The sequence below is a fragment of the Beta vulgaris genome, chromosome 3 (genome assembly GCF_026745355.1).
Source record: "Beta vulgaris subsp. vulgaris cultivar EL10 chromosome 3, EL10.2, whole genome shotgun sequence".
NCBI classification, from domain to species: domain Eukaryota; kingdom Viridiplantae; phylum Streptophyta; class Magnoliopsida; order Caryophyllales; family Amaranthaceae; genus Beta; species Beta vulgaris.
The window spans coordinates 23,229,342-23,248,868 of NC_079204.1; the positions used below are offsets into that span (position 1 = coordinate 23,229,342).

General features: G+C 35.6%; 2 protein-coding genes and 1 long non-coding RNA gene across 3 annotated transcripts; 1 reads left to right on the forward strand and 2 right to left on the reverse strand.

Annotated features, from left to right (window-relative positions):
- Nucleotides 1–169: 169 nt before the first annotated feature.
- LOC104907973 (pentatricopeptide repeat-containing protein At5g19020, mitochondrial) lies at nt 170–3,069 on the reverse strand. The gene has a single exon (XM_010697001.4). The coding sequence runs from the start codon at nt 2,613–2,615 to the stop codon at nt 480–482; it is 2,136 nt and encodes a 711-aa protein (XP_010695303.1). The 5' UTR covers nt 2,616–3,069; the 3' UTR covers nt 170–479.
- Nucleotides 3,070–7,295: 4,226 nt separating this feature from the next.
- Nucleotides 7,296–9,245, forward strand: LOC104907995 (protein FAR-RED IMPAIRED RESPONSE 1-like). The gene is made up of 4 exons (XM_057393329.1): nt 7,296–7,640; nt 7,697–7,823; nt 8,237–8,515; nt 8,797–9,245. Exons 1-4 carry the CDS (start codon nt 7,296–7,298, stop codon nt 9,243–9,245), a joined length of 1,200 nt encoding a protein of 399 aa, XP_057249312.1.
- A 4,448-nt stretch (nt 9,246–13,693) lies between these two features.
- On the reverse strand, nt 13,694–17,314 carry LOC130590908 (uncharacterized). Its single transcript, XR_008968781.1, has 3 exons — nt 15,698–17,314; nt 14,653–14,713; nt 13,694–13,917 (listed from the first exon to the last, which is right to left on the reverse strand). It is a non-coding gene; the product is annotated as an uncharacterized LOC130590908 (long non-coding RNA).
- Nucleotides 17,315–19,527: the final 2,213 nt, after the last annotated feature.

The window sequence follows — 19,527 nt, forward strand, 5'->3', positions numbered from 1 at the left end:
CCTTTTTTTTTTCTTATGGATTGATCGGAAAATAAAAAAAAAATTGATGTTAACTTTTCCTTCTTTTTCTTATGGATTGATCGGGGAGTCATTTAGTTTTGAAATTATTCAACATACTGAGAATTGTCCTTAGCTAATCTAAGCAAATCTGAATCAGTTTCAGAACTGGTTGAATCTCCAAAGCTGGCTAATTTAAGTTGTATTTATGAACAAGTGGACGAAAACTCTTTCATGAAAATAATTCAAATCCTCATATGGAAGATTGAGATATTCACCCAAAATGTTATACTCAAGAACTACAACATAAATTCAAATCTACTAAGCAACTGAGCCTTCTCTAAGAAAAGGAAGACCGACTGTTGTACAGAAGCGAAATAGGATTGACTATCATCACTCACCAGCACCTCCACTGTGTGTGCCGTGGTTCCACTTCCAGTGTATTGCAGCAACCTATCCAATTTCATCAAAACAGATTACTATTACGCGAAACTAGCCCCAGGCAACCTTATTATCGGCTGACCTTGCATCGCTTTCCTAACCCCTAGCGCGTCATTCCACCTACCAGCATCTGCATAAAGGTTGGAGAGCAAAACCCTGCTTGCCCCATGAGATGTATCCAAGCTCCTTAGCCTCTTCGCTGCTCTCTCTCCTACCTGTACATCACCATGTGTTCTACAAGCTGCCAACAATGTACCCCATATGACCACATCTGCTTCCATTGGCATGCTTTCTACAATTGCCTCGGCTTCTTGCAATCGCCCAGCTCTGCCTAGGAGATCCACCATACAGCCATAATGCTTAATGTTTGGATCCATCTTATAGACATCCTTCATGCTCTCAAAAAAATTTTCCCCTGCTTCCACCAGTCCAGCATGGCAACAAGCTGTCAGAACGCCAATAAACGTGATCGAGTTTGGTAGAATGCCACTTTTTTCCAAGTCTTCAAATATTCTAAGTGACAGAGTAGCATGCCCATGCATCGCCAATCCACATATAATTGCATTCCATGGTGAGATAGAAGTGACTTTTAGTCGCACTGGATTGAATACATCTAAGGCATTGCTGATGCTCCCACATTTGGCGTAAACATCGATAAGCGCTGCAGTTAAATTGTCATTGAGAGGGATAGAATTATTTCTGATATGATTGTGGGCCCACTTGGCTTCATTCAATACACCCAGTGATGCAATGGCAGAAAGAACACTCACCATGGTGATCTCGTTTGGCTGGTTATCAGTGGCCACCATTTCGCGGAACAAGTTCAAAGCCATTCTAGCCTGTCCATCCTGTGAATAACCAGAAATCATGGTGCTCCAACTAAAAACATCTCTTTCAGACATTTTGTCAAAGAGTTCTTGAGCCTTCTGAATCATTCCATTTCTTATAAACCCTGATATAAGGGCATTCCAGGATGCAAGATGGGATTTACAGGAGACCTCAAATTGCAAGCAAGCAAGATTAGTCTTCCCACAAGCTGAGTAAAAGTGAATAATTGTAGATTGAATAAAATCATAGCAGCTGAGGCCAGTCTTTACTATTGTGGCATGTAATTGCTGACCCTCACCAATTGCCGTTGCTCTCCCACATCCGGAAACTAAATCCACAATCATAACATCGTTGGGCCTCAATCCTGTGCTTAGCATGGCACGATACAACACCAAAGCTTCAACTAACCTATCTAACTGTATATATGCATCAACAATTGTACCCCATGAAACCACATCCTTTTGAGGGATCTTATCAAACAAATCCCTAGCTAAATCGATAAACCTTGCTTTCGAATATCCATTCAACATAACGTTCCAAGAAACTGTATTCTTTTCCGGCATTTCACTAAACAAGCTCCTAGCATCCTCTAAACTAGAATAAACACAGTACATATGCAATAAATTAGTTGAAACAAGCACAAAATCTTTGAGTCCAAGCTTGGAAGTCAATCCCTGGATAGCCCTACCATCCAAAATTCTACCAACACGAGTATACGATGAGATAACATTAGCCATCGTCACCTCGTTTGGAGCAACATCCGCACGTCTCATAACCTTAAAAACTCCAATAGCTCGACCCCATCTATCACTCTGGGCCAAACCCATTATCATGGTAGTGTAAGCAACACATCCTCTGTCAGGCATTACATCAAACAGTTGGAGGGCATCATCCAACATTTTAGATTTCACATAAGCACAGAGCATAATATTACAAGATACGGAATCTAAGCGCGAACACGAATCAAACAATATTTTAGCAACACCAATATGGTGACACTTAACATACAAACTAATCAAACTATTCTGGATAAAAATATTGGAATGAAGACCTGATTTCAAAACAATGGAATGAATTTGCTGTCCTTGAAACACTGCTTGCAGCGAAGAACAGGACTTTAGTGCAGAAACTAATTCCAGTTCATGATCAGAATTTACTTTGTTTGATTTTTGGTTTCCACTTCGAATGCTCATTGAATTGAAGAAATTTGCGAGATGGGTTTTCGCTTCCCATAAAATTTGAGGGGATTTTGTGGAGACTTGAGATACCCATATCGAAATTGATGGAGAAAGAGAAGGAATTAGAGTTGATAATGGGAGAACTGATTTGGGGGAGAGAGGTAGGTACATGAGACGTGATCATGGAAGAACTGTTATGTTGGCTTTCTTGGGATCTGCGTTATTTTGGAGGGAAAGCACACTCTACTCGTACTCTCTACGAGAAATGATAAAGCAATAGCATTTTTGGGCCGTTTGCACCAAAATAAGGGTTACAGTGCAAAAAAAATAAAAGGGCCGTTTGCACCAAAATAAGGGTTACAGTGCAAAAAAAATAAAAAAATACAAAGGCTTATTCTAAAAGGTGGTCTGAGAAAAAAAAAAGGATTGGGAGGCACGTACCGTGTAATGATGTTTTTGTACGAATGTGCCACAAAGACTTTTTTTTGTAAAAAGAAAAAAAAAACATCATCAGAGAGTAAAAAGAAGTCAAGAAAAAGCAAAAAAAAGTCCTCTAATTTTGAAGAAGCTTCGAGATGGCTGAGGAGGGGGGATGAATTCAGCACACCAATGCATGAACAGGTAAAACATGTATATAATTAAATTGTTTGTCTCCCACACTCTTGTAATAATATGGCTAAATCTCAATGTAGATGTAATAAATATGTTAAAAAGTAACTGTAATTAATATGAACAAAACTTTTATATAATTAATATTTTAGTGGATAAATCAGAAAGAAGTGTAATAAATATGTTAAAGTGACTAGTAATAAATATGTCTTTCTAAATGAAGAAGTGTCTTTAAATGTAAGCAAATAATATGGTTTGCAATGTAAAGAGAATGTTTAGATGAATTTATGGCGCCGTTAAGTCAGTAAATTGTAGTTGGATGACATTAAAAACCACTTATAGGATATTGGTTTACATTAAAAATGTAATAAAACACTTGTAGCGTACCTAACAATAGTTGTTCTTTATATACAGACACTTGTAGGATATTATAAAATACCGATTTTAGTTTTCCATTACACCTATAATAAATGTAATATCCCGAAAATTCAAACTTGATTAACATTAATAATTAGCTTAAATAAATTATTTAAAATTTATTTATTTACTTAATCACTTCTCTAATATATTTGAAAATAAAATAAAATCGAGTATTTAATAAAATAAGCTAAGTTAGATTGGTAACACATTAAAAGAAAGTAGGAAAAGTCACTATTTTAGTATTAGTAAAAGAATTAGAAAATTTCCAAAAAAAGGAAATTCACCATCCACACAACTCATCTTCTTCCTCAAGCTCCATGACCTTGCTTCCCAAGGCTTCTAGAACTCCTTGCTCCCCAAGTATACTTCACCATTAATCCACCATTATTTTAATGGAGCTTTGTTCCTAAAATTACTATAAATAGTAAGCTGATTTTACTATTCATCTCCACCCAAAAATCGGAAAAAAAAAAAAACTTTCAACACCACCACCCAAACTCTCTGTTTTCCGGCAACCACCACCTGCCTGCCCCCTCGCCGGCTCCGACCAGACGCGCGCCACCATCCCCCTTCCTCCTCCACGGCCTGCGCGACATCCCCTTTTCCTCTCCCTCACCTTCTCGCTGCTCTCTTCCCCTCCCCCATCTCGCTGCACCCTCTGCCCCGCCTGGGCTGCTGCCGCGCCGCACCTGCCGCCAGCCACGTCCGCGCCGCCGTCCATCTCGCTGCTGCACCGCCACCTGCTCGCCGGAGCTCTGAACCCCACTGCACTGCCCCGTCTTCTCCTTGTTAGTTCACTTAAGTGAAGGTATATTACATACCTTTCCCTCCTTTTATAAATTTGAAAAAAACTTGAGTTATGTTAGTTGGGCTTAGTGATTAATTAACATAACTCATATAGTAAGTTGGACTAATTAACTAAACTACCTTGAATTATTATCTTGTTTTGTTTATGCATAAGTGTACTTCTAACCTTTCAAGTTAAAATATAGAAACTTAGTATGGTTAATAAATCAAGTTGATTGGACTTAGTTAATTAACTTAATATTATAAATTCCACTTTATGAAATAATTATACAACCTAATTATAGTATAATATAAATCACGACATAATCACTAATATTACATCTTTAATATATAATGGGTATCTTTGGTTAATTAAGTTATAGTTTCATGTTCACATAGATATAACTTAAGTTTATGTAGTATAAAGAAATACTAATTAAGTACAATTGGATTTTTCTTTAAGTATAATGTTAGTATGCTTAATCTATAATTAATTAATTATAATCCCACTTGTAGCTTGATTAAATGACTATCACTTTTTACTTTGTAAATTAAGCAAGTCACTTATACAAGGACACTAATTAACTTGTAGGAAATATCACTAATATAAGTTAGAGTTTAACAATGAGTTAAATATATATCACTTTATTATTAAAAGTCTAATTAAAATATGGAAGTTCTGTAACCATACCTTCAAGTCATTAAACATGAATTTTCATGAATCTTAGAAGTAATGGTTATTACTAATTAAATAGTTTTACATAAGTTAGTAATCAAGTTACTAAATTCAAGAAGTATAGTTTAAGTAATAAATGGTGATAATAAGGTTTCATAACCATTAATTTCATACACACTCTAGTAATTCATAGACACATGATGGAAATGGATCGTGGAGTTTAAATCTAGAATAAAATATTAATAAGTCATCTTTTATTAATCCTTGAATAGATTAGAAAGGAAGCCTCCCCCGGCTGTCAAGTATAATAATCGCGACTCGAGGTAACGTCTACTGCTAACACCCGCATTCCCCTTCAAAGTATGTTTTATGATCATGATTAATATTATGTTTTATATATGGATTGCAGATCGAAATGAAATGTTTTATGATGGTTATGATGATATGATGCTATGAAATGATGATGATGAAATTAATGAATATAATTGTTCACGATGATGATGATATGCTTAAAACCAATGAAACATGATAAATTCAAGGGAAAGACGGTTCTTGGCAAGTATTCTGTTATCATGGGTCGTGCACGTACCTTCCGGCCGGTTAACCACCTTCCGTTTAGTGAGGGCTATTGTCCTCGGGTGGCACCGCGTAATCTGGGCAAATAACGCCACCTTCCGTTTAGTGAGGGCTTTTGTCCTCGGGTGGCTGCCTTCCGTTTATGATGTTATGATGTTTTGGGGAGACGTCCCTTCCGTTGTACTAGCCAAGTTACCAAAGTAAAATATACATGATGATGAACATGATAAAGAAGATAATGTAACATGATATGATATGTTTGTGAAATGTTTTACTTATTCTATTCTTCCTGTTTTTAACTAAAATGATGTGAAATGAATTTACGATGTTAGAGTAGTATGTTACTGAGCCTCGGCTCACGACGTTTTGTTTTATGTTTTAGGTACCGATGGTGATAACGGGATGGCGTAGCAGTGAGGATTTAATTAATATCTAGATTATCTAGACTCTCATGGTTTTAATTTAAGTTTATGTCAAAACTCTGATTAGTAACTAATTTTTATTAATTAAGACTAATGTTGGACCTATATTATGCTTCATGTTATGAAGTGTTTAAGTTTATGATTTTATGTTGCCTTGTATTTTCCTTATGGAAAGTACGGCGGTAACGCACCGACTATCTAGGTTCCGCTGCTAATAATCGATTAATTAACTTAACAACGATGATTAGAGGTCGGGGCGTCACAATAAAAGATAAAGTGTTTATAGTTGACTTATAATAAAACACTTGTTACAGACACTTGTAGGATATTATAAAACACTTGTTACTGGCTTGTACAATATAAACTATTAGTTAAATAAATGTTTTGATCGTGTATAAGAGTGCAAAACACTTGTACACACATGGTTAATTAAAAAAACGTGTCATGACAATTATATAATACCATTATTTGTGTCAAGGGTGCACTACACTTAAATGTATGAATGTGAAAATTTCGTTTGGCATGGAAATGTATAAATTCATAATTAATAAATATGATTTTAGCATTACGTTTGTCTAATATAAGACAATACATAAATGTGATTGTATTTCAGCAAATAAGGTAAAGAATAGACTTTGATTTGAATGAGGAAGTGCATGACATAGATTTTGAGTTAGGCCAGTTAGTTGAAATTTGCAATGAGGAGAACATTATTGTTGAGGATGGGGTGAGTGGATCATTTGATATATCAAATAATAAGGTTGTTGTTCCTAATGTTGGTATGGTATTTGGTTCATGGGATGAAATTGACGATTGCTTTATAAAATATGGGAAACAAGAGGGTTTTGGTGTTCTTAGGTCAGGTGGTGGTAGTAAGCAAACGAAAGAGAAGTTGAGGGTTTGGCGTAATTATACGTGGAGATGTGAGTGTGAAGGTCAACCGAACATCAGGCGAAGGGTAGATGGTAAGAGAGTAACAGTGGGTAAAAAAGGTATGGACATATCTAGTAGGAAGACGAAAAAGTGTGATTGTCCTATAATGATATATGCTAATGTAAATGAAGAAGGGTTATGGGAAATAAGGAAAGCAATACTGAAACATGAAAATCATACACCTAGCAATGTTAGAAACATAAGAAAATTTCGACAAGAAGAAGTTAGTTGTGCTGTGCGGAGGAAGTTGTTTAATGATCATGCGGCTGGTGGAGGATATCCCAGATCCACAAATCCATTGCTACAGATAGGAATGGATTGGAGAATATGCCCATAAATGAGAGGCACTTGCGTAACATAGTAGCAAAGGAACGTAGATTGAAATTTAAGGACGGAGATGCTAATGCCATGTTGAGTTATTTTGACAAAATGACTGATGATAACCAACATTTCTTTCACATGTATCGTTTCGATGATGAAGGTCACATGAAAGATGTTTTGTGGGTTGATGCGAGAAGTCGTGCAGCTTATGAGTATTTTGGGGACGTTGTATGTTTTGACGCTACATACCTTACTAATGATTATGCACTTCCTTTTGCTAATTTTATCGGAGTAAATCACCATGGTCAGAGTATATTACTAGGGTATGCGTTAATATCTCACGAGGATGCTGAAACTTATACCTGGGTCTTTAGTACTTGGGTGAAGTGTATGGGTGGTAAAGCTCCTGATTATTTTCTTACCGATCAAGATGCTACGATTAGGAAGGCATTGGTGAATGCTATGCCGGGAACTTGGCACCGTTGGTGTTTGTGGCACATTCTTATCAGCTTTATAAGGATTTCAAGCGTGTACTTCTTGATGCCTTATATGATAGTGTGTTGGGTGAAGAATTTGAGGTTGAATGGTGTGCTGCAATACCAAAGTACGGACTCAGAGAAGATAAGTGGCTTGAAGGTGAATATATATGAATGCTTACTTTAGTATACTAACTTTAGCATAGCATGTTTTATATTTGACATTAAATTTTTTGGGTAGTTTGTATAGACAAGTTTCTATAATTAGATGGATTGGGTAGTTTGGCCACATGATGAAATAGATAAAATAGGAATTAGTACGTAGCATCTATATATGGATTGGTTTGTAAAAGGATGGAAAACAATATGATTCTACATAATTGGTGAGATGCTATAGTATATATGAATGTTTGGTGAAATAGATGTTTGGTGAAATAAATATTTTGTAGTGGACTAGGTAATTGTAGTGGATTAGGTAATTGTTTTTAAAGGGTGATTGGTGAATTTGTTTAATCTTGTGGTAATATATGCTAAAGAATAAGTTATATATTCAAACATTTTTTGCTAATGTAGGTTTGTATAAGGAGAGGTTGATGTGGGCTCCGGCATATATGAAGCACTTATTTTGGGCTGGTATGAAGACCACACAACGTTCAGAAAGTATAGATAGTTTTTTTGACGGTTATGTGCACAAGAATACCAAGCTGTGTGATTTTGCGGAGCAATACTGCAATGCTATGGAGAGCAGGGCAAATATTGAGAAAACAGCAGACACAAATAGTTGTAGGTATGTAAGACAACTTGCTATAGATCGTAAGACAGCGATTGTGTTTCAAAAACTATACACAGATGGTAAGTTTAAGGAAGTGCAAGCGGAGTGTCTTAAAATATTGTATGTCCATTGGAGAGGGGTTCAAAAGTTAGCACACAACATATAGGAGCACACATTTGCAGATAAAATATGGGTTATATGCAAGGAGACTAAGAAGGAGGTACCTATATCGAAGAGGAGGAACTATCGGGTGAAAATTGACTGTGGTACCTTGTTGGCATGTTGTGGATGTAAGATGTTTGAGTGTCATGGTATATTTTGTAGGCCCATCATTAGTTTGTATGATGTTTTGAACAAAAAGAAATTCCTTCACATATACTTGATCGTGGAGGAAATGTCATTCAAAAGCATACCATGATAAAAGTGGCGTATCATGATTCGTCCAAAACTGAAGAGGTAATGTGTTATGATAAGATGATGGTCGTATTCGACCCCATTTGCTTGAAGGCGGCTCATTTTGGTGAAGTTGACGTAGTAGTGGAAGCACTTAAGTTGCTTGATGATCGTATAGATGAGAGGAGGGTATTGAAGAATACTAGTAATGGACCGAAAGAAGGTACTCCTTCATCTGTGGGTAACAATACAATTAGACAAGATGTTACTCATGGTTCGGTAAACTTGCAGGAGGGCCCAAAGGACCCCCTCGGAAGGCACGTAAAGGATCGCGCTCTGTTGGATTCCCTTCATGCATTGAGAAGGGGCAAGGATCCAAAAAACAGAAGCAAGGGAACAAAGATGGCAAGGTATTGACTATCTATTTTCAATGTTGCTATGCATTGGTTGAAATTTGCTGGGTTATGTATACCGATTAGGTTGATAGTTATCATTGTTGCTTAAGTTGATGATGAAGTATGCAGTTCAGAGCCGATTATGAAGCTCATGAATTGGGAGGCCGGATTAATATATGGTCTGGCTTAGAGGAGAGTTACTACCATAATAATGAGTTGTTGGCATATTGTTATATGTTGGACTAGCTCAAAGAAATTGTTGATGTTTTGTCTTTGTTGGAGTAGTCACTATTTATTTGGAGCCACTTGTTTTCGATTTGTTTGGAGCCATTTAGTGAGGAGGTGGGATTTTGTAGCCATGTTAAAAATTCTGCAATGAAATTTAACACCTTACACAAGTCCAATGATGAAGACCAATATACATATAGGTAGAGCATTATACATACTACAAATCAATATACTATGTCCACAATATACAAAACATACAATCTAAAAACATAGTTTACTTTATTCTGAAAAACTTGTCTTAATGTAAACTCAATGCAATCTCACCCAAGGTAGAACTTATCTTTATTAATATACTAATGGTCTATTCTCTTCAACATTATTATGTTTTAAACAAGAGTCGTTAGTCCCCGTTGTCATTAGAGTTAAGCAAAACTTGAATGCATTTTAAAACAAATAAGACTATTAAGCAGCTACGTAAACGTTTAAAACGTTAGAAACCCTTATGGATGTCCTTTTCCGCTTACATTTATAAGACAATTAAGCAGCTACATAAACGTTTAAAACGTTAGAAACCCTTATGGATGTCCTTTTCCGCTTACATTTGATTGTTTTGTTATTTGCTTGCCAAAATACAACTCTTACATCTACTAATTACATTCATTTTTACATATTAGTTTAATAACTACAAAAAATGAGGAACTCTTGCGAGTTGGTGACTATGTATGATAGTGGAATTAAAGACTGCGCATTCGTCTTTGTTGATTGGTCAAAATCTGCAAGAAGGCAAAGACAAGTAGATCACCAAAATAGTGCAGACAAGATATAAATTTGTAAACAAAATAATTTAATTCTTCAACTAATATGAAACCTTCTCATTTTTAAGTTTTGACACATCACTAATTTCGATTTCTCCCTCTTACAATTTAGAATTCTAATTGCAATCATTCATAGGAGTAGGCTATGTAGCAAACAACCAAACCATTTAGAAATTCTATGCATGTTTAACAATTTAAAATATTTGGTTATGCATCTAGCCACCCAAAGAGTTTGAAATTGTAACAATTATTATTAAGTATAAACTAACAAACATTGAATGTGAAACTTGTCTATTGAATGGAAAGGAAAAGTGAAGTAACTAATTCATTTGAAATAAGTATCTTCAGAAATATAAAATTTCTATATCAATTTAGGTGAAAACTATAGCACTCACACATAAAATTGTCTATATTACACATAAAAAAACAACACTTAGCTAAATTACTAGCGATTATGGTGATTTCTACATGCTTAAACCTAATCTAATTGGTAGGGAAAAATGGTAAATGCAATCATATAAAGAATTATTTGCTGCAGTCATGTCAAAATGGGAGAGAGGTAACAAAATTGAGCTCCTACAAATATACATACCAATATATCATTCACTTCTCCTAAATCAAACAGAGTATGATGAGGACAAATTAAGTGCTATCAATTAAAGAAATGGATGAATATTGTTTGATGATGAAATTCCAAAACTTACCGAAATTCCAAAACTTACCGAAATTCCAATGATTGTCAATAATAGCAAGACTATAACCAATTCCACACAAACACAAAGTAAAAGAAAACCAACAAACAAACTTTATCATCTTTCTAAAATGAACTAAAATTATAATCAACCAATTAATGAAATAGATCAAAGAAAATCACTTATGCAAACTGTTACAATCATACATATGTGTTCTAACTATATGGAATTATGCTCATACCTCAGGCTAATTTGTCTTTTTTACGACAAGGAAGTAGGGGATGTCGGTGTCTTTGTCGTCAGAGTAATCGTTATCCTCTTCATACACCTTTAGAAGGCGTAATGCTCTATCGGCACCCTCAGCAAACATATCATGGCATTTGGTTCCCACCGCAAATGCATCGTCCCCCCAATGTACAGTCCTTCCCATGGCAAGGTTTGGTCTTCGATTGGATCATCTAAAATGCCCATTGGCATTTCATGTATTTTTAATTTTCCCTTACCTATGGGTGGTTGGTATTTTCCTTTCCCTTTTTCGGTTTTGGTTTCACTAATTCTAACCCCTTTTAGCATTTCAGTTTTTTTTAATTTCCCCTTACCTATGGGTGGTCGATTTTCCCCTTTCCCTTGGTCGGTTATGGGCTCACTAATTCTAACCCCTTGTGCCTTTTTTTGTCCAGCAGAAACTGATCTTGTATGTGGGGGTGAAGGGCACTTACAAGGAGGGGTATTGAACATCTTCTCGGCTTCCTCCATGACTTTCTCTAAGGCGTCGTAGGAATTCTTGCTCAGTTGAGTAGCTGCTTCGCCGGAATAAAATATTTTCCAGGCATAAGGACTACCGCCCGAAATGGAGTTAGCAAGTAGTCTGCAAAGATAAGCTTCTTCGTTGGTTTCGGCAATAATGGCTGCTTCCTTGAGTAGTTGGGTATTTATAAAAGATGTCATTTTGTTTGTGGATGAGAAGAAAACAAAGAAGTTAAGGAAAGTGTAGAAGATGAAGAGAGAAGAAGGAAAGTGGCTTGGCGTTAATGGGCTGGTTTAAGAGTAACGGGTTAGAAGGAAGGGCAGTTGGGTATTAATTGGGGTCGGTTTATTTGTTGGGGGTCGGTTTATTTAAGAGTTGTAAATTTGGCATATATGTGTTATTTTTTTATACTTATAATTATGTAATATATTGTTTTAGCAAGAAGAATTAGTATCTTATAAGTGTCAATAATGTTTAATGTTTTGCAAAGGTATATGTGTAATTATAGAAGCATAGGTTTGTAAAACTTTAGAGGTACATCTATGTACGATTTGTCTAAACAGTTGCAGTTTACACTGAGGAACTCATAGATAGCAGTGTGACGGCTTAGACAATATGTTAAAGTATAATTGTTAAACCAATATTAAAAATCGTAAATAACACATTTAATAGACAACTGTGTATGTCTTCAAATTATATTTTTTAAATTTGATTTAAGAAGGTAGTATATATATTTACTAAACGAGTAAGATAGTCAGTCATAATGTATAATGTTTGGGTTTGACAAAAAGTACATAAAATGGAAAAATACAACAATACGAGTAATACAAATATTATGACAGCGAAATTAAAGGAAAAACGAAAAGATGACAACATTTAAGTAACTCCACAAGCGATAATTGAAAAGGTACACTCCGAATTTGGTAAGTACACTGAGAATATAGTTTTAAAAAACCTAAAGGGTTTTTCTACGTTATACCCTTGTATTTTTTCAATTTTTACGTTGTACCCCAAGCTTTTCAAAATTACACACAGTACCCTTAAACTTACCTTTTTCAACGGACAATGCCCCTACCGCTGATTATACATCATTAATTTCGGCTATTTTTTATATTCCGGTGGAACGAATCTAATTAGTGAATAACTTTCTAAGGGTTAAACTATGTATAAGTCAACTTAGTTCCAATAATTTAAAAAAATAAATGAAATTAATGACATATAATCAACAGTTTGGGCACCGTGCATTAAAAAAAGGTAAGCGTGAGGGTACCGTGCAGAATTTTTAAAAAGTTGGGGTAAAACGTAGAAATTGAAGAAACACAAGGGTATAACGTAGAAAAACCCAAACCTAAAAGTTTTACCAACTTTTATTTCCTTGCCAACAAAGAAACGATTGTTGATGCAATTTGACCATGCTAGACCAAGTGCAGGTACAACTTGGCGATTGGATGAGGTTAATATTAAATTATTTGTTGTGAAGCCCATCTGATCAAATGCATCTCTAATGTCATTTGTGATAATGAAGGCTACATGTACGCATTTGTTATATATTTTAGTTTCGCTGAGATACCGAAAAACATCTTAAATCTCCCACGCATGTCAGTTGCGGTGTTGGCGAAGTCACATTGAAATAATGAAGTTATGGAGTCAATCATTATTACGCGCACATTTCTTGAAGTCTACGAATGTGCTTGACACAATTGCTCTATTGTGTTTAGTGTAGTTAACAATTGTTTGCAATCGTCAACTCGTTTCAAGAAAATATTGTTAAGTGACATGTAGTTATTTGCCTTATCATCAAACTTCGCCTTTAAACTTGTAAGCATTTGGTTAAGGCGAACTGATGGGAAGACATTATTAATGTGAATATATATGGTTGAACCAAAAACACCTCCTTGATTTGGTGGTAGTTGAGTTACCAAAGCAAGTTGTAGGGAAATTTGTGTTTTACCTGATTCGCTCTCGTCGCATATGTAACGCCCCGAAAATTCATAACCTTAATTAAACACAATTGCTCATACTTAGCAGCGGAAATGGAACTTAAGCTTGTGGGATATGGCCCACTAATACAATGCAACCTTAAATAGTCCTTGATAACTATACATAAATACTCGACCCAAATAATAATAATTTCTCTAACACCAGATGCCGCACACTTTCCCTTGAACATGTTCTTTATTAACAGCGCACTTGCAATGGCTATGCTCATACCTAAAACAGAAAACAAAACATCATGAGCCGAAGCTCAGTAACATTCTACCCTAACAACGTAAATTCATTTCAATTCATTTTATTTGCAAACAGGGAGAAGAGAATATAGTAAAACATATTTCAAATTCGTAATGAAATAGTAGCAAAATAAACATTTATGAATAGCATCTCGATACTTCATAAGTTCCCATTATCTTTTCGTCTTTTAGCTTGGTAACTGGCGAGTATAGACATGTGATGACCCTCAAGGAGCCCAGCTCCCTTTTTGGGTACACCACCATGTGATGATCCTCAAGGAGCCCAGCTCCCTTTTTGGATACACCACCATGCGATGATCCTCAAGGAGCCCCGCTCCCTTTTTGGATACACCGCTCGCACCAAAATAACATGCGGTACCCCTCAAGGAGCCCAGCTCCCTTTTCGGGTGTACGGCGGGTGCGAAGGTACGTGCACGACCATAAAGTAGATAAGCGTAACATTATACTGCCAGAACCTCTTTCACTTTTATTTATCATGTTTCATTCGTTTAGCATTCATCGGCATAAGCCATAGATCTTTCATGAATCATACTTGAGCATCAATAAGTCATAAGATCATCATTTACGAAACTCATTCGAAAACAATTTAATCCCACAATCCATATAAATAATCACATCACAAAAATCATAATTATTATAAACATTATTTCACAAACACATTTCGAAGGGGATCGTGGGTGTTAGCAATAGATGTTACCTGGATTCCTGCTTAATAACCTTGAAAGCCGGGGGAGGCTGTAATATCCTTTCCGTTTAATCTAATCAATTAAGGGATTAATAAAAAGACTTGTTAATAATATTTTATTCTAAATTTGAGTTTCTTGATCCGTTTCCATCATGTGTCCAATTTAGGAGGTGTGTAGGAGTTTTATATATTTGCGTCTTTGGTGGTTGATACAAAGTCGCAGGTGCCTTTTTTTTTCACTTAACAACTTAGCGTCTAAGTCGTAATTCATTATTTATAGACGACGTCTTACCATAACCATTTCGTATTTTATAAATTGAACATTAAGATCATGTTATACTCTTGTTAACCTTTAGTTCGAAACTTCGTTCCACTAGTCATAGGGTCCCTTTAAACATATTCGTCATTTTATAAATTAAAACAGTGGTCGTTGGTGATGTTACAAAGATTCCTTATTTCAACTTTTATAATTAACTTTACTTACGTTACTATAATTAATAGAATTATAATTTAACTTGTCCTATGTTACCCTATTAAGTACCTGGTTCAATTTAATACGTAAATTATCTTCAACAAGTTAATAAAACTATTTCAATTATCGTAACCCAATTAATCGTAAATTACTAACATTCCTTTATTATTTCCATATTACAAGAGTAAATTGATAATTACTAGGTGACGTTATTGCTAAGTTTTCTTGTCAATTCGTAATATTATACGTTTATCATCATAAATAGTTGTCGTAAATTTATAATTTAATATACTAACTTGAGTAAGTCTAACAATTTCATATTATAAAATTTAGGTGAACCATTGATGATAACTAACTGAATTGGTTTAGTTCTTATTACATGGTTAGAACAACTAATTAAAGAAGTAATCAAATTAATTAGCCCATTAAATATAACAATTTAAGTATATGAATCTTATTAGTGGATTTAACTAAAAATCAGATTTTACTTTGGGCCAACAAGTTGAATATATATCATGGCTTAATTCATTTGGGCTTGACTCATTTAAACAAATAAAATAAAGTTGGAGGAGAGGTATTTCATACCTCTGCTCAATTGAGCAGACCACGAAAACAGGGGAGGGAGGAAAGAGGTTGACTGCGGCGGTGGAGCTCCGGCAGCAGGTGGCGGAGCATCGCGATGGGAGGCGCGTAAACCAGCGGTTCTGGGTGGTTCGTCGGCGCAAGGAGGAGAGAGAGGGAAACACGAGAGGGAGAAGAAGAGTCGCGAGAGAGAGGAGATGGCGGTGCGGAGGTGCAGGCGAGAGGAAAGAGAAAACGACGGTGCGGTTGGTGGCGCAAGGAGGCGCGCTGGTTGCCGCAACTGACGCCGGAGGGTGGCGCTTCGGTGGTGCAGGTTGTGGTGGCCGAAAAAAAAAGAAAACAGAGGAAAGAGAGTTGTGGTGCGAAAATATGGAAACTTGGAGGGGTGTTTTTGAAGGTGGTGGTTTTCCGGCGAGGATTTAATTGGAGTTGTGAGTGGTGAGTGGTTGTTTGAGGAGATGAACATGGCTATTTATAGCCATGGTTGAGCTCAAATTTTACCCGATTGGATTGATGAAATTGAATGAGAATAAAATGGGTTATTGGGTGAATTGATTTGAGTAATGAATTTAGTTTGAAAATAAGTTTGATTATGTACAAAAACCCATTTTGAGTTCATGGGTGGGTTTTGAAGAAAACTGAAATTTGGGTGGGTTTGATTTGATAAAAATTGGATTTTTAGATGGGTTTGATTTAGATTGAGGTTTTTAATTGAAGAAGAGTTTGTTTGGGAATAACAATTCATGGGTGGAGTTAAAACTCCATTTCGGGTACTTGGGTTGGTTTTTGAAGAAAGAAAATGGGGATGGGTTGAACAAAATTTCATTTTGATGTTTTCCTTTTTCTTTTTTTTTTCTTTTCTTTTCTTTTATTTTCTCTTTTTCTTTTCCTTTCTAATCCCAATACCACTAATTTGTTCTAACATTGGATTAGAGGTAGTTCTAGTATCTAATGTGTGTATTATTTTGTTTTCTTATTTTAATTAATGAAATCGTTTAACAAAACTTGTTATTAATTGCAACTCTTGCCGTACATAATAAATATATATATTCTAACAAACTAATTATCCATTACTTGGACATAAAATAACGAAATTTCGATTATAACTTTTTATTAAATGAATGAAAAAAAATTAGCCACTAATTATTATTATATAATTTAAGGAAGTTTAAATTTTCGGGATATTACAGCATAATTCAGATATCATACAAGTTGGGAAGTCTCCCAATAACAAATTGTCAACCTTCGCACATTTTACTTGCAATCTAGTTTGGGTTCTAATTAGATTAGAGCATCTCCAATGGTTACAAAATACGACTTGCTTGCAATTCATAAAAGTTTCTAGCTAGTAGCCCAACCATTGGATTAAAACAAGCAATATAGCTTGGGTGGGCAATGTTGCTCAAACAAGCCATATAGCTTGCTTTAAAAGTGGTGGGACCCATTTGTTAAATTACCAATGATATGCAAGAATAAGAGCTTAGTCGGCAAAGTGGGTCACATTCAAGCTAGAACTAGTTGTTGCTTGCCATTGGAGTAGTATATAGCTTAAATTTATTGTAGCTTGAAAAAATGATGTGGCATGGCAAGCAACATAGGGTTGTTGCTTGTCATTGGAGATGCTCTTAATGGCTAGCGTTGGTTGTGGAATTTCCATAAATATAGTATATAGTATTATTTAATTAGTGGGACGGTAAAGGAATATTTGTGGGGGAAGGATGCTTAATGGCCCGTGTGGGTATTTTTGTTTTTAAATGGGAGGGGTTGGCAAGAGTTAATGGTATAATGGGCCTTTTTTATGTTGAAAGGGTTTGGTTTTTAGTTTTGGAGAGTGGCTATGGCCTTCATGTTGGAGTGTCCCCCTTTTATAAGTTAAGTGCAGAATTGTTAAGTGAAGAAATTTCGGACCCCAACAAAAAAATTCAATTACACTTAATAGTTAGGGTGGGTTGGAAAGTCTAAAAATTGATGCACCCTTATGCTAGATTTATGTGGAGACGTGTCCAACAGGCTAACATGCCTATGCTTAGGCCTACGCTATTGATGGGCTGTGTGCACACTACAACACGCCAACTAATGGGATGTGTTCACACTGCAACACGCCAATTGTACAAGTGTGATAAGTTATATTTCACATGCCAAGTTCAGTAAAAAGCAAGAAAAGTGACGTGAAGTGAAAGGTGATTTTTTCAATATTATTAATTTCCAGAAAATTACTCTAACTTCCCTTCAAATGTTTAAAAGTTCGAATTTTCAATACTATAAAACGTTACAAGTCGTTTTTTAAAAAATAACAACCGAACCTTTTCAAATGTGAATTATTATTTTTATTTATTTTGTTGTGAAATGTGAATATTATAACTTCAACATGAATGTACATAAATGATAAAAGTATTATAGGTTCATGTTTAGAAATAACAAAATTATGTGAACATGTGACAAATAGTCTCAACTAATAGTACTTAACTAATAAGTGGTTTACATGTAAGCACAAAATATAACAATAATAATAAAACATAATAAGGAAAGCACTAATATCCATTACAAGTCTTGTTCATGTAAGCAAAATAAGTAATATCCATTTCAAGCTTTATAAGCGAACACTTAACGTCCATAACACGTTGATTAGATTAGAGATTAGATTAGATAGAGAACTTAACTATTACAAAAAATTATGGGATGAAGTTTTAAACTAAGCACCACTATAAAGTCTTCGGCGGCGATACCCAATGGGTGGATTTGCCTAATAATTAGCAGAGAAGAAATAATATTTTAATAAATAAACAATAAAAACATAAAAATTAAGGGTTTGAGTTTGTAACCTTACCTTGACATTGGCGTAGAACTCCGTCTGGTCACCGTGAGTAACATGGTTCACCGTAAGGTTCATTTTTGCTCCACTCCACATAACTGCAATTCCATTGCATAATCCAACACCTTCCACCACAGTCCATCCCTTGGACGTCCCCAACTATTTGTGAATTAAATCAAATTCAGTCTTACACACTCTTGTTTCCTACAAGATAATCAAAGTTGGCTCTAGTAAACCAACAAGGTTAAAAAAAATTTCCACAAACAAAGGTCTTAAGCTCCCTTCACATTCCAAACTAGAATAGGGGTGTACTCATCAAACCACACATTGCTATTTGCACCATCATTTACCAAACATCCCACAACCCTCCCCAAATTGAACTTAACAAATACTTTGACTTTTATTCTTTCTATGGATGAAATTCCAATCCCAATATATGTCAAAGGTGAAGCCACATGCATAATGTGAACCACATCAGTGTAGACACCCATTACTATTTGCACCCTTTGTTCACGTAGTAGGTGGATCTCGTTCCTATGAAGCAAAGTTGGCCGAGGGTCGAGGATGATGCTAGCAAATAGGGGAAGTATTTTTTGGTCGTTTGTTTTATCCATCTTATCAAAACTTCAATCTAGGAAAACTTGAAATGCAGCATGTATTTGCATGTTAACATCATCCCGGTTGGGAAGATGAGCAATAACAACCTTTCCATCACGCATCATTGCCATTGATCTGTATTCGTTGTGGTTGTTGTCGTCCATAGCTGGGTTGCGAACCAATTCCCTCACGTGTTGAGTTCTCAGCTTCGTCGCACCAAAGAATTCATGGTTCCAGAAATAGTTCCAATTGTTTGGGAACATCTCTGGGCATTTCAGTGGGGACAGAGTGGCATATAAATTAAGGTCGTGATGTTCAGCAAAACTCCATCCATTTGGTAGTTGAAAATTAGAGTGGTTGTTATCCATTGAGTATGTTCTTATTCGGATGGGGTTGGGGCTTCGGTTCTTTGCATGTGTGGTGG

What these genes read in the sequence shown, in the direction of transcription:
- LOC104907973 (XM_010697001.4), bottom strand. Translation starts at nt 2,615, where the DNA reads ATGTACCTACCTCTCTCCCCCAAATCAGTTCTCCCATTATCAACTCTA.
- LOC104907995 (XM_057393329.1), top strand. Translation starts at nt 7,296, where the DNA reads ATGACTGATGATAACCAACATTTCTTTCACATGTATCGTTTCGATGAT. An exon ending in CTACGATTAGGAAGGCATTG is followed by an intron (nt 7,641 to 7,696) that starts GTGAATGCTATG and finishes CATTCTTATCAG; the next exon opens with CTTTATAAGGATTTCAAGCG. An exon ending in AGAAGATAAGTGGCTTGAAG is followed by an intron (nt 7,824 to 8,236) that starts GTGAATATATAT and finishes TTGCTAATGTAG; the next exon opens with GTTTGTATAAGGAGAGGTTG.